The sequence below is a fragment of the Pongo abelii genome, chromosome 12 (genome assembly GCF_028885655.2).
Source record: "Pongo abelii isolate AG06213 chromosome 12, NHGRI_mPonAbe1-v2.0_pri, whole genome shotgun sequence".
NCBI lineage: Eukaryota > Metazoa > Chordata > Mammalia > Primates > Hominidae > Pongo > Pongo abelii.
This window is the reverse complement of record NC_071997.2, coordinates 46913518-46937597: the sequence shown is the minus strand read 5'-3', so window position 1 is coordinate 46937597 and position 24080 is coordinate 46913518. Positions and strand designations below refer to the sequence as shown.

Genomic DNA, 24080 nt, shown 5'->3' with positions numbered 1-24080 from the left:
GCCTGGGCCTCACCTCGCCTTGGTCTTGTTCGCAGTGAGAAGGCCCCAGGACAGCGCGTTCTTTAAAGGACCCCCCTACCCTGGGTACCCCTTCCTGATGATCCCGGACCTGAGCAGCCCGTACCTCTCCAACGGACCCCTGTCTCCCGGAGGAGCGCGCACAGTGAGTGCCCGTCGGGCGCGCCGGGGAGGGTGGGAGGCCGCGGCCCGCAGGATGCGCCCCCGGGCTCGTCCATGGAGTGGGGGATGGGGCCTTCTGCGCCGATCCCAAGCAGAACTTGTTTGCGGAGTTGAGCTACTCTCTGGCGGCCGAGCGCGAGGCTGCGCTGGCCAGTGCCTGGATGAAAGTAAAGTTACTTTAACTTCTCCCCTCTTGCGGGTTGAGGTTTTGGAGTCCACCTCTGGGATCTTCCTTGGCCTCCAGAATTCTTCGCCTGCACCGAAGGAAACTTGGATTTGTGCCCGCTTTGGGGGGGTCTCGCTTTCCTTCTTGGAAATCGGTCAGCTTTCTCTGGCAGTGGGGCAAGGGGCCTAGGGAGCTGGGTTGGCGACGTTGTCCTCCGACTCCAGGTTCACTGGGCGGCTGCAGGCTGGTTCCTAAGAAACCCAGTTTTCGTGGCGGGTTATTCACAGCCCCCGTTCCCACCCCCAGCCCTCGGACCGGGGCCTCAGCTTTTCTGCGGAGCTAGCTCCGAATTTTAAACTCGCGTAGATGATTTCGAGGCAACCCGAGGCATTCTTCAAGTTGAGGAACTTGGCTTTTTCCCCCTTTTGTCGCCTGCTTTTCTCATTTAAAGCGAGCGCTGCGACACTTTAAACCTGTTAATGGGCGCGTATTGTGTGCTGCGCGCTGGCATTTAGAGCGGTGATTAAGCAAATTGACCGGGCCCTGGACGACGTGCAAATGAGGGCGGATTCCTTCGCCCCCTCTCTCTGGCTCTAAACTCCCGCCCCCCGCGTTGCGAGGGGCGCAGCTGGGGGCTGGCGAGGCCTTTGTGTCCCCCAAGCCGCCACTCCACCCATAGGCTCCCTGCCCAGGTACTGGGTCCGATGACAGATCTTGGGTGAACGCCTACCTACTGTGTGCCAGTTTCCCGCGTGCTGCTGCTTGGGCGCGATGTGAATCGTAGTAGTTCTTTGCTTCCCGCCCAGATTCCCAGTGCCTGCCACTTCGCTGTCGACGGTGGGTAAGGGGACAAGGAGTGTTAGCCTCTTAAGAGCAGGGTCCCAGCAACACACTTTATGCTAAGGCTGCCCTAAAATAACGATGATAATTAAAGGGTGCTAGAGAAAGGCTAGGTGCTGAATGGCCATTCCTGCTGTCATTGTACAGCGGTCGGTGGAGAGCCAAGGCCTCCACATCTGGTTCAGCAGGGGCGCTACCATCACCAGATGGGTTGGTGGGGGGTTGACGGGGGGCGGTGGAAGAGACTGACTGAGAGAGAGGGGAATGGGGAGTGGGACTACACAGACTTCACAGTTTTGCCCCGAGAGGGAGGGAGGCCTTGCAGCTTTGGCCCTGCTGGCCTGGAGCACCCCAGGAAGTCCTGAATGTAAGTGTCACTTTTGCAGTGAAAACTGGATGTGGGTCTATGGCTGTTGCTTTTTCTCATTAAAAGAAAAGAGGTGCGTGCCAATCAAAGGGGTGGGGGGATCAACGAGCTGCTGCGGTCTTATTTAGGTTTTCAGTGATTCCCACCAGTGCCCACACATCTAGCTTAGTTCTGCAAGTTTTGATGGGATTTGTGTAACTTTGCGTATGGGGGAGAGTTAATGCCGCTAAAGTCTCAGATTTCCATTTACCATTAGGATATCTAGAGAGAGGGATCTGGGAGGCACTAGCATCTGTGCATCAGCCTTCAGCCAAGTCCTGGTGCAGTTAAAGTCACCAGAAAGGACTATTTCACCATCAAATATGACTATGGCTCCCTCAAGGCTATTTCTCCATGCACCCATTTCTCTTTAGGGCATTTGGATTCATCCAGGCTCTGTTGTCTCCTCTCTCTGACAGTCCAAGTGAGACAGATTTTTGTTAGTGTCCCCTCCTTCTTTCCTTCTATCACGTTATGTGTTCTTTCGCCTAAGAACTTCCAAAAGCTGATTCTTGCTGATTCTGGAGATTCCTGATTACTAAATCCAGGCCCGTGTGGGATTTTGGAGCCCTCCTTGAGGCAGCCAACCTTTCGTCTCTGCATGCCTCTCTGACTGTCCTTGTTCATCTCTGCAGTTGTTCCCTGCCCTGGCCCAGACACCAGCCTCCTTTCAAAGCCTCCTAGGACATGTACTTTCTTGGGGACTTAGTATGTCCCATCCCACCCCCATACCCACATCTTGTTTCCCTGGTGACTTGCCCTTACAGAAGTTAGTTCCGTTCCCAGTGTTTCTGTGTCTCTGTGTGCCTTTCGCTGTGTCAGTTCACGGATATACTGGGGAAGTGTCCTGCCGTTAGGTCAGCACAGTTAAACCTAATTTGACCCTGTTCTTTTGCTGCCAGTAAGTAAAGCAAGTGAGGAAACACTTAAGCACTTGGTTGTCTGGACTATAGGGTGGAGATGATGGTTTTCCTCTGAATGATTCTATTAATATAATTAAGGTAATTGTCACTGTAGGCAAATGGTAGGTGCAGACAAAGTGGCCCTCTGTTGGTTTCCCAGCCTGGTAAAATGAATGTGGATAGATATGGGTGGGGAGGGAGGAGGGAGGAAAGTGCCTGGGATATATGATCCCATCTCTCTGACGTCTTAGGTCTTTTTTGTTGTTTGGCCTCTAAGCTGCACCACTTTAGGCTTTGCTGCTCTAAGGCCTAGAGGTAGTATAAAATTAGGTGACCCCAGTTATCTGCTGCTCTAACACTTCCTCTGGAAATACCAAGCCAGATGCAGAAGTGGGAATTGGCTGGAGTGTTTTCAGGGTGTTAATGAACCCTAGGAATAGCAGGCAGGAGGCTTCAGCAGCCTCACCCACTGGCATAATTCCTGCTGAGACCACTGGGGGCTGGCCCATCGTACAGTCTGGCCATCTCTCCCCATGAGCCCTCACCCTTGCCCTCCACTGTGCTTTGGCTGGGATGCTGGGAAGTGGCTTTTTCCTGAGGCTCTTTAGAGAAGAGGTCCCCTCAGCATGGGATGTGGGCCAAGTCTCTGTGAGCTGCAATTGCTTCTTGTCTGGAGGCCCTGGGACCCTGTGAAGAGAGCAATAACTGCCACAAACCATTTTTCAAATAATCACTTCAAAATTATACGTTTATTTCTGAAAAGGCTTCACGGTTTACTAAACCACTTTGGGGCTGTTGCCTAGAATTTTGTTAGGAAAATGTAAGTTGGCTGGGTGCGGTGGCTCACGCCTGTAATCCCAGCACTTTGGGAGGCCAAGGCGGGTGGATCACCTGAGGTCAGGAGTTCGAGACCAGCCTGGCCAACGTGGTGAAACCCTATCTGTACTAAAAATACAAAAATTAGCTAGGCGTGGTGGCAAGCTCCTGTAATTCCAGCTACATCGGAGACTGAGGCATGAGAATCTCTTGAACCCGGGAGGCAGAGGTTGCAGTGAGCTGAGATTGTGCCACTTCACTCCAGTCTGGGCAATAGAGTGAGACTCTGCCTCAAAAAAAAAAAAAAAAAAAAGAAAGAAAGAAAGAAAAGAAAGAAAATCTAAGTCAACACATTAGAAAGTGAATGCCAAAAATAGTTTAAGACAAAGAAGAGCCAAAAAGAAAATGTTGAATGTGGTTCAGCAAGCCAGCTACAATGTGATAGAAAGTAGTTTGACTGTGACCGTGAAGTGAGGGCTGATGACATTTTGGAAAGAAACACTTCTAGGTAGTATTGCTGAGGGAGTCTGTGGTTTTTGTGTCCATCTTATAAATTACAGAACCTCTTTCGTGCAGCACAAGCACACGAAAGACTTTGCTTTATTATTTCTCAGACCATCTCAACTCAGGCTTTTGTATGAAATTGTCCTGGTCCTCAAACGCGTGCTCATTTTTAAGTCCTTTATATCCCACTGCTTCCCATGGGCAGTCTTGCTCATATCCTGGGAGCTCCTGTTCTTCCAGACCCAAAGGAACCCAAGCAGAAATCTTTGTATGTATACGTATGAAGAGGTTGTCTGTTTTTAGGAGTTGTATGTAAAAGCTAAGGAAACCTTTTCTTTTGGAAGATCAGTATAAACATGCTGCTTTTGGTAAAATTCTTTTGAGCCATTTCATCTAAATATAGCTTCTGTTTCATTTTTTTTTTTTTCTAAATATAACTCAGAGTTTAATGAGGGCTTTTCACATGGAATAAGCTTTTGAGAGGGCCTGTGTTGCTGAAGTTTTCGCCCTTGGATTGCTGGGGTGATACTGGTGACAAACTCTGTAGGGAAGGACTGGGAACCTGTCAGTCTTTTTTCTTTGGTTGGGTGGATTGGGCAGGGAATAGCTGACTTGATTTGTTATAAGTTTGGAAGGTTATAGTTTGGTCACATTCTTCATTGATCACACTTTTAGGGATTCTTGAAGAAAAGGGAAGCAAAACACACACACATACACACACACACACACACACACACAATCTAACAGCATATTCCAGCCTTTACAGTGATGTGCAGTGTTATTAAAATAATTGGGAAATAAGAAAAAGTATAAATGATTAACTCACTGGAAAATCTTTTAAATCTTCTATAATAGGAAGGCCCTACTTACATTCTAATTTAGAGACACCTTTTACTTGCCAACCTAGGGAAATTTAGAGTTGCACTCTTTTTTTTTTTTCTTTTTTTAGATAGGGTCTCACTCTTTCACCCAGGCTGGAGTGTAGTGGTGTGATCTTGGCTTACTGCAGCCTCCGCCTCCTGGGTTCAAGTGATTCTCCTGCCTCAGCCTCCTGAGTAGCTGGGATTACAGGTGTGTGCCACCACGCCCAGCTAATTTTTGTATTTTTAGTAGAGACAGGGTTTCACCACGTTGGCTAGGCTGGTCTCGAACTCCTGACCTCGTGATCCACCTGTCTCGGCCTCCCAAAGTGCTGGGATTACAGGCGTGAGCCACTGCACCCGGACTAGATTTGCACTCTTAAAACTAATTCCTGACTCCTCAACTTCTTCAACTGAAGTCTGTTGGATACCTATCATGGGCAATGGCTAAGGGACCATGGGAAACAAGATAAGACCCAGGCTTTGCCCTAAAGGATTTAAAAATTAAGTAGGAAAGAAGTCGTGGTAGCACTGTAATAAGAAGTTAAGAGGTAGTAAAGTCTGGAGAAGCATTTTCATAATATAAATTGAGAAAAATTACTTCCTGGGTGATCCAAGAAGGCAGGTCGAAGAAGTAGGTTTAAACTAGTCCTTAAAACTCAGTCGTTCTTTAATCCAGGTAATTCTTGTTAATTTAGAAGAATGTAAACAGTAAAAGGAGGCATTTAGAGTGAAAAAGTGGAAGTCCTCCTTCACTCTTATCTTGAGGTAGGAGCCAGCACCAGGAGAGTGAAGACATGGAGGAAGGAAAAGTTCAGGGCGATTTGGGGTAATGCAGCTTATTTCATTTCCATTTGCCTGGAAGGATAAGGGGCCAGGACATGGGCTAAGGGACCTAGAATGCCAGGGAAGGAATCTGATCTTATTCAAGAGGCAGCAGAGAACCATCAGAAGCTAGGCTGGGAAGTGAGGTGACTTGTACATGTGGCTAGAAAGATAATGGTGGATTGGAGGAGGAGGACCTGGAAGGGGATAGAACAGTTAGACTCACAGGAGCCAGGGGTGAGGTGAAAAGGGTTTCAGAGTAGCAGAGTGGAAAGGAAAGGTGGGATGGGAGGAAATGGGATTCTTGTCTGTACCTCTGTGGGGAGGGGAGGTACCAGATCCAGAAAGTGGCTGATGTCACAGTTAATTCCTGGTGTCCAAGCTTGGGCACCTGGGGACTGACTTCTGTAGGTGGGGAGGCCTCCCCAGTCTCTACCTCCCCAGTGGTGGACAGATGCTTACTGAATATTTTGGCAATAACAGAGCCCACACAGTCTATGAGAGGCTCTCATTGGGAGGAACCCCTCGGTTTCATTGGAGACATGTTAGGTGTGAGGGGATGATTGAAACTGGGTGATGTAAGAGAGGTATAGAAGAAGGGGAAGGGGTGCTTAGAGCAGGGACAGAAGTCATTGGAGGAGGATGGAAGGGAGCACTGGGTAAGGTAGGAGGAGCGCTTAGGGACTCCCCTCCCCCTTTCTTTTCCCTCCATGATGGAAGCTGGAGGGAAAGAAAGTGGGAGGCCAGGGGCGGTGGCTCATGCCTGTAATCCCAGCACTTTGGGAGGTCAAGGCGGGTGGATCACCTGAGGTCAGGAGTTCGAGATCAGCCTGGCAAACACAGTGAAACCCTGTCTCCACTAAAAATACAGAAGTTAGCTGGGCATGGTGGCAGGTGCCTGTAATCCCAGGTACTCAGGAGGCTGAGGTAGGAGAATCACTTGAACCCAGGAGGTGGCACCTGTATCCCAGCTACTTGGGAGGCTGAGGCAGGAGAATTGCTTTAACCTGGGAGGCAGAGGTTGCAGTGAGCTGAGATGGCGCCATTGCACTCCAGCCTGGGCAACAAGAGTGAAACTCCATCTGAAAGGAAGAAAGAATCCAGCCTGGGCAATAAGAGCGAAAGAGAGAAAGAGAGAGAGAGAAAGAAGAGAGAAGAGAGAAAGAAAAGAGAGTGTCCTTGGTGTTAGATGCTACAGAGAGAGAGGGGACAAGAAGATCGAGGAGTCAAGAGGAGCTTTTGAGCCAGATGCTGTGGCTTGTGCCTGTAATCCCAGCTACTCAGGAGGCTGTGGCAGAAAGATATTTTGAGGCCGGAAGTTCAAGACCAGCCTGAGCAACATTACAAGACCCAATCTCTATCAAAATTTGAAAAATTGACCAGGCAGGGTGGTAGCTCGGGAGTTCAAGGCTACAGTGAGATATGATTGTGCCACTGCACCCCAGCCTGGGTGACAGACAGAGTGAGACCCTGTCTCTAAGAAATAAATAAAAAATAAGAGGAGCTTTTGGAATTCAGCTATTAGGAAGTTACTGGTGCCCACGGAGAGAAGTGTTCCAGGCAAGTGGTGGTGATAAAGGTAGAGAGAAGAGACATTAGCTCAGTGCTTCCCAAATAGGATAGCCAAGGCGCCAAGCTGCAGACTGGTCTCAGGTGTGGCCCAGTGCCTCCCCCTCAGCTGGAACCCCAGACCAGACTCCTGCAGTTTCAAGCAGCCTTCTCCTTCTATCCCGGTGTACCTTCCATATCTCAGTACCACCACGGGGAACCTCAAAGACTCGACAACCCATTTCAAAAGCCTGGCTATGGAAAGAAGAGGGAAGGGAGGAGCCGCAAGTTTGGGAGAAAGTGTATTTGGGATGCTGGAGTGGGAGCCTGTTTGTAGGAGCCATAGGGCAGGCTTGAAGATGAATGAGAAAGAAGATGAGAGGAAGAGGAGGTGAGACTGAGAGCTTCAAAAGCAGGTAGGCTTCTTCCTTCATCCATGGAGGGTGCTGTATAGTAGGTCTCCCCCCAGTTTTAAAGACGAGCCCAAGACTTGAAGATGAGGTTGTAGGGGAATGCAGAGGTGAATTGGCAGAAATGGATAGTGTGCATTGGAGGACCAGATGGCTTCTTGGTATTCTCAGGAAAACCAAGAGCAAGTTGGCTAGAGTGGGGGCCTTGGAATTTTGTTGGCAGCAGGGAGACTGCGGGAACTTCCTCTCCATCCTCTCATAAAGCCCAAAATGTTGGGAACCTTTTAGCTACATGTTAGATAATGAAATGTTTGTGTATTGATTGAAAGGAAGGCATGGCACACCTGGGAAATTTTTCCTCCTTTTATTGTCTAGAGCTGGCTGATGTTGAAGAGGGGTAGAGGATCAAAATACACTTTGTGTCCCGGTGTGGTGGCTCACGCCCATAATCACAACACTTTGGGAGGCCAAGGCAGGCAGATTGCTTAAGCTCACGAGTTCGAGAGCAGCCTGGGCAATATGGCGAAACCCCATCGCTACAAAACATACAAAAACTTAGCTGGGCATGGTGGTGGGCACCCGCTTCTTGGAAGGCTGAGGTGGGAGGATCACTTGAGCCTGGGCATGGAGGTTGTAGTGAGCCATGATCACGCCACTGCACTCCAGCCTGAATGACAGAGTGAGACCCTGTTTCCAAAAAAAGAAAAAAAAAGTGTGTGTGTGTTGTGTGTGTATATATATATATATATACACACAACACAGACACAATTTGTGTGTAGCTAGGGGCAGATATTGAGATATTGAAGTAATAAGTAACTGGGGATGGGGAAGGACTGGTCGCTTAAGAGCATATAGAAAACTGTCCCAGATTGTCTATTCTAATCTATTTTTGGAGGAGGTTTTTATATATCCCATGTTTTATATTATTTCTCCCAAACCGGATTAGATTTAGTGAACAATAAAATAAATGCAGTTTCCAAAACCTTGGTGTTCAGAAATGAAGGGAACCATGAGGGGAGTGAAGGGGACTTGCCCTTTCCTCTGTGCTGTATGCGCTGCCCAGGGAACAGCCCCAGGACACTTCTGCAGTTTCTTTCTGAGACTCACAAGGTGTTAGCAATGCTCTGAGCTCACTCAATTGACAGATACATTTAAGGTTCTCAAATAAATTTCAAACTTCTAAATCTTTCCTTTTCATTGTGTGCATAATGTACAGATCAGGAAAATGATCTTCTAATTGAGAAGTATACTTCAAAGTTTGGAAATAAAATCATAAAAATGTTTTCCTAAACATAGCCTTTTTCAGGAGTTTTTGTGGATATGGTCAAGGGCATTAACTCTAATTACCTGGGGTCCTCAGGACAGGAAATAAGCTCACACTCATGCTCTGAAACTGTGTCATAGCATTTTTGGAAATCTTTTCATTTCTATTCAAGAGGAGGAACAAGGCCCCAAGTGTTCACCCTAATTGTAGAAAATAAACATAAACATGAAATTCACAAAAGAACAACTATAAATGGCTGCAAATATGTGAAACTATGTTTAACTTCCCAGGCAGTCAAAAAATACTAATTAATACAAGAATCATCTTTGGCCCACCACATTATGATTTTCTCTGAATAAGCCTCTTCAATGCTGGCGAATGTGAGGTAAAATGGCTGCTCTGGCTGCTCTTTTTGGCTGGTCTTAAGGGGCGTAAATAGCTCCACCCCATTTGGAAAGCACTTGGCAATGACTGCTAAGACTTTAGTATTTTTCATAGCTTCTAACCTGCTAAGTAGTAGATACTTGTTCCCATTTTGCTGCTGTGCAAACAGACTTGTAGAAGTCAAGTATCTCATACAAGGTTACATTGCTGGTAATTGATGGCGCCAAGATTTGAACTTGGTTGTGAGTCCAAAGTCTAGGTCTTCCATTCCTACGCATGTGATTTTACACACATGCCTGATAGAACTAGCTCCTCCTCCTCTCCAGAGAAGAGCAGCTGACCTTTGTTTCCCAGTTCAGAAATCCTGGTATGAGTTATCAGCTGGGGTTGAGGGTGGATAGATTTGTTCCAGCTTTACACACTGGACCTGAGAATGTACTTTCCTGAATAAACAGTTGTAGAAGCGAGTGACAGTTGTGGTTGAAGTTGTTCCCCCAGTGCAGCGCCCCAGAGGGGTTAATGACCTTTCGTGGGCTGCCCCAGGAACTTCATCCGAGGAAAAGGTGCTTACCTGCTAGCATTTGACCTGTTTGGAAATTGGGGATTGTTTTTCCTCATTGAAATTGGTGAGGGTTGGAAGAATACGCAAACGAGTCTTTGGTGTGGAAGAACGCTGGAGGAGTAAACTTACTATACTCACAATTTGGATTACAACATAGTTTGGTTAACCCAGCTCTGGTGAACCAAATGTACAAGTATTATTTCCTTATGGTTCATCTTATAAAATATTTTATAAATTGGTTGCTTTCTTTAAGCTCTCCACAAATGAAAAATCAGTCCCAAAAATCTATAAAAGACTATTTCAGCGTTAATTGACCATTAAGGAAATACATACTAGGCCGCATGTGGTAGCTCACGCCTGTAATCCCCACACTTTGGGAGGCTGAGGCGGACAGATAGCCTGAGCTCAGGAGTTCGAGACCAGCCTGAGTAACTTGGCAAAACCCTGTCTCTACAAAAAAAAAATTAGCCAGGAGTGGTAGTGTGTGCCTGTAATCCCAGCTACTCAGGAAGCTGAGGTGGGAGGATTGCTTGAGCCCAGGCTGTTGAGGCTGCAGTAAGCCAAGATCACCCCACTGTACTCCAGCCTGGGTGACAGAGTAAGATCCTGTCTCAAAAAAAAATTTGTTTTAAACAATAAAGAAATACATACTAAACATTTACACAGTTATTTGGAGAGGGGGTATTTGTCTTCTTTCCCATCCCCTTTTCTCTCTCTCTGTGTGTGTGTGTGTGTGTGTGTGTTTAAGATGGTTAGAAATCATGAAATTCCACCGGGCGCAGTGGCTCCCTCCTGTAATCCCAGCACTTTGGGAGGCCGAGGCGGGAGGATCACTTGAGGTCATGATTTCAAGACTAGCTTGGCCACCATGGTGAAACCCCGTCTCTACTAAAAATACAAAAAATTAGCTGGGTGTGGTAGCACACACCTATAATCCTAGCTACTCGGGAGGCTAAGGCAGGAGAATTGCTTGGACCCGGGAGGCAGAGGCTGCGGTGAGCCGAGACTGGGCAAAAAAGCGAGACTTCATTTCAAAAAAAAAAAAAAGAAATCATGACATTCCATACTTTTTCCTTTACTTCCCAAATTACTTTCCAATAATAGCATGGTGGAAAGATTAACAAAGGGGGCTTATGATATGGTTGACAGAAGTTGGGAGGCTTTTGGGGTCCTACCTAAGCCATCCTAGAGACCTGGGTATTGCAAGGCACTAAATCTTAGATAAATATCTTAGACCTCATTAAAGTGAATGGGACTATTATATGTAGGAATGTCCATAGACAATGTGTGGAGAAAGCAGAAAGGTGTAAGTTTGAGAGATGGCAACTGTGATTAAGGAACAGATGGATCTCATTGATAATGAGGAAGAAAAACGAAGTAGGAATGAGTGGTATGAAAAGCGGATCAATTTACAAGTCCAGATTTGTTGGCAGTAGTGCTTTCTGATGTTTGGGACTACACTCCCCTCTAAATTCCAAAAAAGGATATGTCAGGGTCATTAAACTCAGCCGGATTTGCAAGGCATACCTTCTAGAGGTGGTTGGGTGTTAGTCCCTGAGATTCTTATCAAGGACCCTGTGGGAGTGTCCTCTAGCCCTCTGAGCTAGCCCTCTGAGCTAGAGTGTCCTCTAGCCCTCTGAGCTAGGTGGAACCATCCCACCCACCCAACAGGTGAGGAGCACAAGCTCAGGGCAGTTGTTGACCTGCCCAAGGGCAAACAATTAGGAGTGATGGAAACAGGACTAGGGTGCAGCTGCACTCTACAGTGGTAAAGCTTCATCTTCTGCCACTCAGGGAAGTACACAGCCAGCAGTGCTCCAGAGATGATGCACCTCTTTTTGCTATGTTTTTATTTTATTTTATTTTTTGTTTATTTAAAAAAAAAATAGAGACAGGGTCTCACTATGTTGCCCAGGCTGGTCTCGAATGCCTGGGCTCAAGTGATCCTTCCACCTCAACCTCCCAAAGTGCTGGGATTACAGGTGTGAGCCACCGAGCCCAGCTGAGATGATGCACCTTGAAATACTTCTTTATCTAAAACCTAACACCTGACTCATAATAAGTGATTCACTTGTTGATTGTTGACAACATGAATATTTAAACATCAATATTAAAAAACAGCCCCATAAGCACCTTTAATGTTCCAGGGCACTATATCACGCTGTTCTAACTCTTCCTACACTGAATTCTTGTGCATCTGATATTATCATCTCTATTTTATCCTTGAGGAAGCCAAGACTTTGACAGTAAACCAGAGGCCCAAAGTCACCTCCCCAGAAGGTGATAGAGCCAGCATTCCAGCTGTGGGGGGTTCTGGTTCCATTGGGCTGCAATTTCCCTCCTCTGAAAATTGAGAGCCAAATTGACATGACAATGCATGAAAATGCCATTTGGGGCAAGATTGAAAGAAATGGTGTGTAGAAGTAAAAGATGAGTAACATCCCTCGGCATATATTCTTTTCAGTGGCATTTCTTTCTTTCTTTTCTTTTCTTTTCTTTCTTTTTCTTTTTCTTTTTTTTTTTTTGAGATGGAGTTTCGCTCTTGTTGCCTAGGCTGGAGTGCAATGACACGATCTCGGCTCACTGCAACCTCCGTCTCCTGGGTTCAAGCGATTCTTCTGCCTCAGCCTCCCGAGTAGCTGGGACTACAGGCGCCTGCCACCACGCCTGGCTAATTTTTTTGTATTTTTAGTAGAGACGGGGTTTCACTGTGTTAGCCAGGATGGTCTTGATGTTCTGACCTCAGGTGATCTGCCTGCGTCGGTCTCCCAAAGTCCTGGGATTATAGGCATGAGCCACTGTGCCCGGCTTCAGTGGCATTTCTATCCCTTTCACTTAGGAGGCATTTTTAGTGCCTGATGTAGAATCAGAGCCTTAATAGCTGGTTGATTTACAGTCTCGGGGTGGTGTTAATTGTTATCTTAATCTTTCTTTGCTTTTCTGCACTGTGCAGCTCCATTGATTCTGTTTTTCCCAATCTCCAAATTCCCTTTTGTTTTTCTTATGATATTTTGAGGTGGTACACTTGGTTCCTTAAATATCATATGTCAGATGTTTACAGTTCTAGGTGGAGGTACACGGGCAATCAGTCCATTCACCCAACTTCTCTGTATGTTTGAAAAAGTTAGGAATTAAAAACCCAGGATAAATAAACTAAGGCCTATTTCTTCAGCCACATTCAAAGTCCCTGTAGTCTCACATCTGGAAACCCTGGATTCTGCCTAGGCGGTGTCCTCCACCTCAGGCCAAGGTTGCAGCAGATCCTTATTCTCTTGTCTATGATGAAGCTTTTTGTGGGGGGTCACAAAATACCCTCACCCTGTCCTCACTCTGTGGAATCTTCCGTACAACGTGAATTGGTGATTGCTTGTGTGTCCCCCTCCCACCTGTCACTCTTTCCCTGCCCCTCCCCACGTGATGCTGTGGGAACCCAAACCCCAGCACCTCCTAGATGAGGGCAGTGGTAGGGCGCTAGCTGGAGATGGGGAGAGGAGGAAAGACAGGGAGGGGACTCCTGGCTCTTGGGGTCCAAGGGGATTCCAGAGAAAGTGAGGGAGGGGAGCCCCAGTCCCAGAGATTGAGGAGGACAGGATGTTGGTGGTCCCAGCTAGGCCGGGGGCCCCAGGACCCTAGCATTAAGGTATAGCCCCTGTGCCACTTGTGGATGAAGCTGCCCTTGGGGATCCACTCAGTGGCAGACGTGGTGGTGCCTGGGTATTAAATCTATACACCATATGTAATAATGGTGGGCATCTGTTTGGTGCCTTAGTTTGTTGTCTTGCTCATACTCCTGACCAGCCCCACATCCTCATGCATGTGTGGGTGTAACTTTACATTGGATATACAGATGTGACTGGACTTTAAATGGGCTTACATCCGGATAAACCCATCGTAAAGTCAAAAAAATGTTAAGTTGGACCATCATAGGTTAGGGACTGTCTGTAGTTTTTACTTATTAATTATGTTATTGACTTAAACTGTGTTCTGGGTGGGATACATAGAGGAGAGATACCATGGAAGGGTAAGAGTATAGTAGGGGTATTAGAGTGCATGAGCTGAAAACACTTTGCTTTCTACTTTACAACATAAGCTTTTTTTGTTATAAAATCCTTGTTAGGGAGAGTGAGACACTGGTGCTGAAGCCTTGGAGTGGAAAATGGGTCATCTTCACAAGGGTGTTCCCAGATGATGCAAAGGAGAGTTAGTGCAGTAAGGGGCTGGGATGGGGAGAGTCTGTGGAGTCTGGGACAGCCCTTTAATAAGCAGTTCCTTGGACCTTGCATGGAAAGAGAGGAGAGGAACTTGTGTGGAGAAAAAGAAGCCCAAGGCTTGAGGGATGGAGAATATTCTAACAGGCCACCCCTTGTCCCTCCAGGTGGCAGTGTGTCTGGGGGGGGTGGTCTGGAACTTGGGTTTTGGCCAGGGTTTGCAGGGCACTGAATCCCAGCCGCATCGTGAGTTGGCTGTGTCCCTATGCCCCAGGGCCCCCCTCAGGGAGAATGGGGATAATGATAGTCACAATGATAAATGGGGACAGATAATGCTTTGAGAAGCACTGACGTAACATTTTGTCTGAATGGACTGTGTTTTAAAATCAGGAGTTGTCCGAGGCCGAAATGAAATATCAGCATCATAGAATCTCCAGGATATAAAAAGAAATTAGAAATGTTACCAAAATAATGTACAGTATTATCACAACTTTATTAAGATGTTTAGTAGCCAAATATTTTAACCAACATCTTAACAAGTGGATATTTTCTTACAGTATTTAATTTTTTTTTTTTTTTTGAGACGGAGTTTCCCTCTTTCGCCCGGGCTGGAGTGAAGTGGCGCGATCTTGGCTCACTGCAACCTCTGCCCCCCCAGGTTCAAGCGATTCTCTCTCCTGCCTCAGCTTCCCGAGTAGCTGAGATTATAGGCGCCTGCTACCACACCCAGCTAATTTTTGTATTTTTAGTAGAGACGGGGTTTCATCATGTTGGCCAGGCTGGTCGCGAACTCCTGACCTCAGGTGATCCACCCGCCTTGGCCTCCCAAAGTGCTAGGATTACAGGTGTGAGCCACTGCGCCCAGCCCTTAAAAATTTTTTTATAGGAAATGACTAAATGGAGTCAGGGGAGAAGCCAGAAATGCATAAGCAAAAGTAATTAGTACATCAACATCAGTATTTAGTGCAGGTTTTGAATTTACATCGTTGTCAATTCCCTTTGCAAAAATTTAACGTACCACTTTAACGTAATTGCCAGTTTGTGTGAGTTCTTGATCAAATAGCTATCAACAAGATGATGTGCGTATATATGTGTGTGTGTATACACATATACACACACACACACTAACTTTATAAATAAGTTAAAATTTATATGTAGGATATATATAAGCAGTATAGTATATAAATATAAATTACATTTTAACTTTTAATTTTAGAATAATTTCAGTCACAGAAAATATATAAAAATAGCACAAATAATTCCCTTGTACTTTCCCCTAGATTTGCCTTCTTTCTGTAACTTTTTTTTTTTGAGATGGAGTCTGGTTGCAATACCCAGGCTGCAACCTGGCGTTGCATGAGTCAGTGGCGCCATCTCAGCTCACTGCAGCCTCCGCCTCCTGGGTTCAAGCTATTCTCCTGCCTCAGCCTCCCAAGTAGCTGGGATTACAGGCACCTGCCATTACACCTGGCTAATTTTTGTGTTTTTAGTAGAGACAGGGTTTCACTATGTTGGCCAGGCTGGTCTCAAACTCCTGACCTCAAGTGATCTGCCTGCTTCGGCCTCCCAAAGTGCTGGGATTACAGGCGTGAGCCACTGTGCCCGGCTCTGTAACTTTTTTTCTGAGCCATTTGCAAGTAAGTTGCAGGCGTAATGTCCCTTTACTTAAGGGGGCATAATTTGCTAGATTGCACCTCTGATAACTATAGAGCATATTTGTGACTCTAAATAAGATAAAGGGACAAGATACATTCTAAAAACAAGGACATTCGCCGAAGTGTAATTACTGAAATCAGGAAATTAACATAGAGACAGTATTTATTTTTTTGGCTTTAGGATGAGTCCAAGATCACATCTTACACTTAATTGTCTCTTAGTCTCCTTTAGTCTAGAAGTTCTTTGGCCTCTGTCTCATGTTCTTGACTCTTTTTTTTGGTGGGGGGGACGGAGTCTCACTCTGTCGCCCGGGCTGGAGTGCAGTGGCGCGATCTCGGCTCACTGCAACCTCCGCCTCCCGGGTTCACGCCATTCTCCTGCCTCAGCCTCCTGAGTAGCTAGGACTACAGGCACCCGCCACCACGCCTGGCTAATTATTTGTATTTTAGTAGAGATGGGGTTTCACCGTGTTACACAGGATGGTCTCGATCTCCTGAACTTGTGATCCACCCGCCTTGGCCTCCCAAAGTGCTGGGATTACAGGCGTGAGCTACCGCGCCTGGCCATGTTCTTGACTCTTTAAAGATTACAGGCCATTTATTTTGCAGAAGAACCTTGACTTTTCTTTTTTTTTTTTTTTTTTTTCTGGTGTTTCTTCATGGATAACTTTAGGTTGTACATTTTAGGCAGGAAAGATACGATGTTCTTCTTATTGTATCTCCTCAGGAACATTATCTATTTTTCCCATTATAGGTGATACTAATTTTGTTTTCTTGGTTAAAATCATGTGTTCCAGCTTTCTCCAAGAAAGTTACTACTTTTCTTCTTTGTAATTAATCAGTACTTTATGGGAGATACTTTGAAACTATGTAAATATCCCATTTCTCATCAAACCTTTACCCAGTGGTTTTAGTGGCCATTGATGATTCTTGCCAGAAACAATTTCCACTGTGACAGTTGCCAAATTGATGATCAGTTTTTAAAAATTGACAGTGTAGGGCAGGAGCAATAACTTTTTCAATTGCTAGATTGTTTCTGTGACACTATAGAACATATTTGTGCATACTAAATAAGGTGAAGGTATGAGATATCTTGGGGTCTCTCATTTTTAAAAAATAACAGGTTTATTTTCTCTGAAGCTTTTATAGTCTTTATTATGTCTGGACCAAAGATGATTTATCAAGAAACTATACTGCAAGATTTTGGAGTTTTTTCCTTATGAAATGTTGAGATAGCAAAGTTGACATTCTGCTCAGCATTTTTCATAGGATGTGAGTAACTTCCTAATTAGGTTTTTATCTTGATGATTCCTGTGGAGTTTTTCACAGTCTGTATTTTGCTAAATGCAACCTCATGATATCTTTTAACATGTTTCTCTGTCCCCTGAAGTTCTTGAAAATTGTTAGATTTAGATTTTTGGTCAAGATTCAGAGTGCTTCTCTCTCTCTCTCCCCCCAATTCCCTCTCTTCTTTTTAACTTATTTTTGCAAGACTGCTTCATACAATAGATGTTGTTTTCCATCAGAGACACTGATTATCTCTCTGTGATGTCAGCAGCTACTGATTATCAGCACCCACATCCTTTACCTCATTTGCAGTTTCAAAATGATGATAGTCTATTTGTATCATTCCCTTGTCTATCAGTTATAATATTTTTAAAAAGAGAAACTACCCCTCACCAACTCTTTAGTTAACCTCAGATCAGAGGTCAGCAAACTAGAGTCTACAGGCTAAGACCAGTTTGCCACTTAGTTTGATAAATAAAGTTTTATTAGAACACAGCTATATTCATGCATTTGCATATTGTTTAGGGCAGCTTTGGGGCACTACAAGGTGCCCAGTTAATTAGCTGTGATTGAAGCCATATGTGGCCCACAGAGCTGGAAAGATTTTCTGTGAGGCCCTTTGCAGTAAAAATTTGCTGACCCTTGTTTTAGATCGTATGGGGAAAGCAATTTAAATGCCTCATTCTTTCCCTTTATATACCAGTTTCCTCCTGGTTTCATGGCACCCTGTAAAGGTGACCAATGAAGCTTAAAAATATTATGAAATAGATTTAAACCTACTTAGTGTCTTTCAATCCATTTGCAATTATTATCCTTATTGATACCCAAACTATCCCGTCTTTAGCCAGGGGGAGCCTCTTCAGGCTGGCTCCTGAGTCCTTGTGACACAATCCTGGTGGTCTTGGATGCTTCTCTGCTTACTGGTCTGGCAGGATACTCTGGGCATACCTTGTACATTTCTTGTCCCAGGCCAGGAGCTGGCCATTTCTAGAAGGAGCTCTGTCTTCTTTTAGTGGAAAATGTTACGTACAGACCACTGTCTGAAACCTAGGGTTGCATATATAGCTACTAAAGGTTATTGTATTTAATGTTATGAGTGCACTAAGCAGTTCTGTAGCGACTAGAGGTAGAATATAATATGCCTATTGTAATTTTAAAACAATAAGCATTTATTTGCTCTAAAAGGATATACCATTCTCTCTCTCTCTCTGTTTTTTTTTGTTTGTTTGTTTTTTTTGAGACAGAGTCTCGCTCTGTCACCAAGGCTGGAGTGCAGTGGCACGATCTTGGCTCACTGCAACCCTGGCCTCCCAAGTTCAAGCAATTCTCCTGCTTCAGCCTCCCAAGTAGCTGAGATTACAGGCACATGCCACCATGCCCGGCTAATTTTTGTAGTTTTAGTAGAGACAGGGTTTCACCATGTTGGCCAGGCTGGTCTTAAACTCTAGACCTCAGGTTATCTGCCCACCTCAGCCTCCCAAAGTGCTGGGATTACAGGTGTGAGCCACCACGTCCAGCCTAGTCTCTTTTTTTAAATGGACTCTTAATATTGGTGATTCTGTTCATCAATCCCCCTACTTAATAATTGTATAATTTTACATGATAATTGCTTTCTACATAAAATTAATATTTTTCATACTTATATTTTACTCTTTCAACAAAAAATAAGCATATATATATTTCTACCAACTGATACATTTCAACAGATAAGGGTCACGAGATTTTCCACTCAAGTTACACGTGGAATGTTTACCTATTTTTGAAAGGGCATGCTCAGATAATGACAGCAGATTCGAACAATGCTTTGTTTCCTTAGTTCTCACATTGCTACACGGATGAGATATGTTGGTCATCTGTGTGATCACATCATCATCAATCAGGCAGAAGTTCAGTCCTTCTGAAGATTCATGCTAAAGTTGGATAACAGATTTCCATTGACTAGTGTAGGCTGAAGCCATATTTTGATGTATTCCCAGGATCTACCTCATAGTTGCAAAGATTAAATAAGGTTGCATATAAGCATGTAGAACAGTGCCTGGCACACACAGCAAGGTTTTTGTTAAGATAAACTCATTATCTGTTTTAGTGGTCCTGGGTTTCAGGATCTTGCTAGCCTTTATAAATTTTTTTTTTTTTTTTTTTTTTTTTTGAGATGGAGTCTCGCTCTGTCACACAGGCTGGAGTACAGTGGCACGATCTTGGCTCATTGTAAGCTCCGCCTCCCGGGTTCACGCCATTCTCCTGCCTCAGCCTCCCAAGTAGCTGGGACTATAGGTGCCCACCACCACGCCCGGCTAATTTTTTGTATTTTTAGTAAAGATGGGATTTCACCGTGTTAGCCAGGATGGTCTCGATATCCTGACCTTGTGATCCACCCGCCTCAGCCTCCCAAAGTGCTGGGATTACAGGCGTGAGCCACTGCGCCCGGCTAGCCTCTATAAAATTTAATCTCTACACTGCACTATTCCTAGGACACTTACTTATGTTTAATTTTGGATTGCTAGTTTTCTAGAATACATATTCTTAAGTATGCTGGCTGTCATATTTCTCTTTTGATGATCATTGTCGCTAACACCATTCTTTGCACACAAAGTCTGCCTTCTTTCTGCATATGTGTGAATATCTGTTATTGTTGATTTACATTTCCCTCTTTTTTATGCACAGTGTGTAATAAAATAAACAGCAAAAAACTGTCTTCCTCTTAGACATTTTAGGTTAACAAGGGAAATCATTGTTCACTTCGGGTATCTTTCCATATGTAATTTTTGATAAGTTGATTACTGGTGGTTGTTCATTTTTATTTTGCTTTTTATGGAAGTTTTCTCAATTCATCCCAGAATTGAGGCTGTACGTCCTTTAAAAATAAATAAAGCCGAGGTCTGTGCTAGAGTTAGAACATTGAATCTGGCTCGCTGGTTTGTGCTATGGACTTTCCTTCATCTGTGTTACTGGGAGTATGTGAGCAGTTGTAGAGGCCATATCGTTTTATAGGCCTGTGCCAAGGAAAATACTTGAGAATTACATTAGCAACTCCAAGGTATTTTGGCTGCTCTGAGAGGACACATGATAGTTTTCCAGTTATATGAACAAGAGCTTTTGTTTTATACTAAAGTTTCTTATAGGCTATGAGAACAATAGTGCCTCTTTAAGTACTTCCCAGAGTAACATCCTTGGGATGTTAATAGGTAGAACGTGCTGGGCTTCATTTCTGCAGGACTTCTCAGGCCTTTAACATGCCAGTGAATCTCACAGAAGGGAGTGTGTTATGCAGGATTCCTTGGGTTTGTTTGACCAAGGCTTTCCTTGTGTTTGGAATACTACCCCTCCACCTACTCCCCGTCACCCCATGCGTAAGTCTCACCTCATGCTTCCCTGCCTCCCAGCCTTAGATGTGGTTCCCTGCTGTAAGTTCTCAGCTCTCTGTACTTGAGCACATTTCACTGTCGGTAAATATGTGGCCTAATAATGATCTGATCCTCTGGATCTTAAACTCACTGAAGAAGGCAGGCAGTGGATTTGTTTTGTTCCTTCCCTCCTGTGTTCTCAGCACCAGACATAAGAAAGGCCGTCAAACAAGTATTTGCCGCCCAGGTGAGTGAAGCACCCATAGAACTTTTTTTTTTTTTTCGAGACAGAGTTTTGTTCTGTTGCTTAGGCCAGAGTGCGGTAGCACAATTTCAGCTCACTGCAACCTCTGCCTCCCGGGTTCAAGCAACTCTCCTGCCTCAGCCTTCTGAGTAGCTGGGATTACAGGTGCGTGCCACCATGCCTGGCTAATTTTTGTATTTTTAGTAGAGACGGGGTTTCACCGTGTTGGCCAGGCTAGTCTCAAACTCCTGACCTTGTGATCCTCCTGCCCTGGCCTCCCAAAGTACTGGGATTACAGGCCTGAGGCACCACACCCAGCAGAACATTTTTTCTCCAAGTAGCATCTCATGGTGAGAGGTGAAGCCAGCTGGACTTCCTTGGTCGAATGGGGACTTGGAGAACTTTTCTGTCTTATGAGAGGTTTGTAAAATGCACCAATCAGTGCTCTGTGAAAACGCACCAGTCAGCATTCTGTAGCTAGCTAGAGGTTTGTAAAATGGACCAATCAGCACTCTGTAAAATGGACCAGTCAGCACTCTGTAAAATGGACCAATCAGCAGGACATGGGCAGAGACAAATAAGGGAATAAAAGCTGGCCACCCCAGCTAGCAGCAGCAGCAACCCTCTGTGGAAGCTTTGTTCTTTTGCTCTTCACAATAAATCTTGCTGCTGTTCACTCTTTGGGTCCGTGCTACCTTTAAGAGCTGTAACGCTCACTGCGAAGGTCTGCGGCTTCATTCTTGAAGTCAGCAAGACCATGAACCCACCAGAAGGAACCAACTCTGGACACAACGGGACTTGTGCTCTACAGAACCCACTTTGAGAACCATAGATTGGTCTATGGAACTGCTCTAGTCTTGGTACTTCATTTTCAAGTACAAATAACTAGAATACTATAGATCTTCATAATTCTAGTTAATTTACTTCATGTTTTTAGCTAACAGGGAACTGTTAACTAATTTAAAGATGAGGCTCAGCACTTGAAATAGCGTGTCTTAGTGGCACACAGAGAATCAGCCAGGATTAGGACATTAATTTCCTGATACCTGTCCTAGGGCCAGTTAACCCACCAGGCCCACCTGCACCCCACTCTAACGTTCTTGGTTACATAAATAGGAACCAGTGTTTTAGACTGTTGGGGGAGGGGGGAAATCAGATGCCCCTTTGTACACTAATTAACACAGGCAGAACAAAAGGCCCAGCTTGGTTTTCAAGTTCAAGTTTGGCTCATATGTGGTCCTCAGTGAAGATTATGATCTTGAATAAATTAAAAACAAATGTTAAAGAAGTCATAATGAGGTAAAAAAAAAAAGGAGTTCAGGATTCCGGCCTTTAAAGACTCAGGGTAAACAGACTTCTCTTTAAAGCTGATGTTCACCTCCCCTCCTCCACTTTACCAGTCCCTCTTTGGAACTTCTGTGTTCCGTCTTCGTGATAATTGTTCATTTTTACTTCAATGAGCCAAGTGGGTAGGTATGTACGTCTATGGTCTCATGTCGGTGAGCACAAGCCTCATTCACCAAGCTCTGCTGAACTAGGAAAATAGTACATTGAGAAGTCTGGTCAAATCCACTAAGTCAAAGGGATTTGCACATTTGGCAAAATGCCCTCTTCCTCAGGAATGACCACCGCAGCCTGCTGCCCCAGTCCAGCTTCAGCTTCCTTTTCCTCCAGGGTGCTCAAGGCGAGTGTTCAGGAAGGGAGCACACAGAATCCCCCTGTGTTCATCTCCCCCAGGCCAAGTTCCCAGTACATTCTTGACCAGGGCAGACCAGATGTGGGGAGCTCTGGGGCCCAGCGCGTTTATGCACTAAATGGGACTCTGTATGTATATGCCAAATTAAGTCTGCAGGCAGTCTTTACTAGCACAGTAACCGTTTTACAGATGTAAAGAAGCTCAAAAGTCCTGTGTATGTTTGTAGTCTCATTCCCTGTAGAGTTTCCATGAGCACATTTCAAGGCCTCTGTACACAGAAATTGAGTTCCTCTGCTCTCACCAGCTTACCTCTTCACTGTATCAAAGTTCACATCTTATTATTCTGTGTGTGTATGTGTGTACACGCATGCATGCACATGTGTGCATGACAAGTAAGTTCTCAGCTTGGGGCAGCATTGCTGCCCAGGAGACATTTGGCAATGCCTGGAGATATTTTGGTTAGAAATATTTTGGTTAGAAATATTTTGGTTAGACTTGGGTGGGGCTGGGGGCACATTCTACTAGCATCTAGAGGGTTAAAGGTCAGGGATGTTGCTAACCATCTTACAATGCATAGGATGGTTCCTCACAACAAAGAATTATCTGGCCCCAAATGTCCATAGCCGAGGCTGAGAATCCCTGGTGTACATATACACATATTATATATACACATAAATAAAAACATATTCAGTATATATTTATTTACTAGAAGAGGCCTTAGAGACCCATTTGAATTTTATAGTTGAGGAAACTGAGGCTCAGAGAGGTGAACAGAGTTCCTAATGTCACAAAGCTCTTGAGAAGCATAGCAGGCCCAGAAACTGGGCTTCTGGCTTCTCTGAACAGTACTTTTTGCAGTGATAACTGCAAACTACTCCAAACTACTCCGAGTACTACTCTGAGTACTACTCCGAACTACTGCTAGATTGAGAACCCTCATTCTTTGGGTGTTCTCTGTGTCCCAGAGGAATATTGCATGCATTACTTTGTTTAGTCCTCAGAATGACCCTGCAAGTAGGAACTGGTTATTCATCCTTTACTCGAGAGGAAATCAAGGCCCAGAGAGGTCAAGATCCTTGCCTGAGGCCATTCAGCAAGCCCGGGGCAGGGACTGGCTTGGAAACCAGATTCACCCAGCCCCTACCATGTGGCACCACCTCCCCCAGGGCCATGCTGACAGCTTGTGTAAGCCTGAGGGACAAGGCAGTGTAGATGCTGAACTGGGGACCCATGGGGTTCCTTCCAATAGTTGCATTCTTAAGCTCCAGTTTGGAAATGGTTAATAATGCCTGAACCTTGTCCCTAAGAGGCCCTGAGCTATTGAACCCATGGGGTTTTCGGGTCTGCAGCCCTTGCTTAGGAGGCCTCTGGGTGAAGAGCAGGAATGATGGTGGCCAATTTACCTGCAAGGACCAGGGGAGCTGGGTAGGGGCAGGATGGAGGGGCCCTGACTGGCTCTCCTGCCTTCCCCTCCCCTCCTCTCCCTCCTCCCCTCCTTAAGGGAGGTCTCAGGGTTAATGCGAGGTGAGGGGCAGTTAGTGGTAATTGTTCATCATTTGTGCAGATGGGGACATGGCTTTTAGAGGTGCCTTCTGGAATGGAGAGAACCTGGGAACTCAGAATGCTGCATGGCGGACAGAGGAAAGCAGGCATTTCCAGGGAAGGAGGAAGGAGTGCAGTTGCTCCTGGGAAGGTCAGCTTCACAAACTCCCAGCCATAGTGGTGTAAGGTGCTGGCTGAGTGGGCAGAAGGCGGGGCAGGGGCTAGGAGAGCTGACAGCAAGTGTGGTGCATGGCCCTCAACGTCCACCCCAGTCTAGTCCAGGACTCCTGTTCTGGCTTCTGCAGCCAAACCCAAACGGACTGGTAAATGACTTCATTTAACTTCCTGTGCCCACCAGCATGGCACTTTAGAACACAGGAGACCCAGTCCCCTCTGGGAGTCCTCTCTTTCCCCTCTCCTTTTGGGTCTGGTGTCCA

General features: G+C 45.4%; 1 protein-coding gene across 2 annotated transcripts in view; it reads left to right on the top strand.

Moving 5' to 3' along the window:
- Positions 1 to 24080, top strand: part of TCF7L1 (transcription factor 7 like 1) — a 176549-nt gene that overhangs the window by 613 nt on the left and 151856 nt on the right. For both annotated transcript variants that reach the window (XM_054547964.2, XM_024242221.3), the window contains exon 3: positions 36 to 163. In XM_054547964.2, the coding sequence (XP_054403939.1) occupies positions 36 to 163 (128 nt within the window). The remainder of the gene's footprint in view (positions 1 to 35; positions 164 to 24080) is intronic.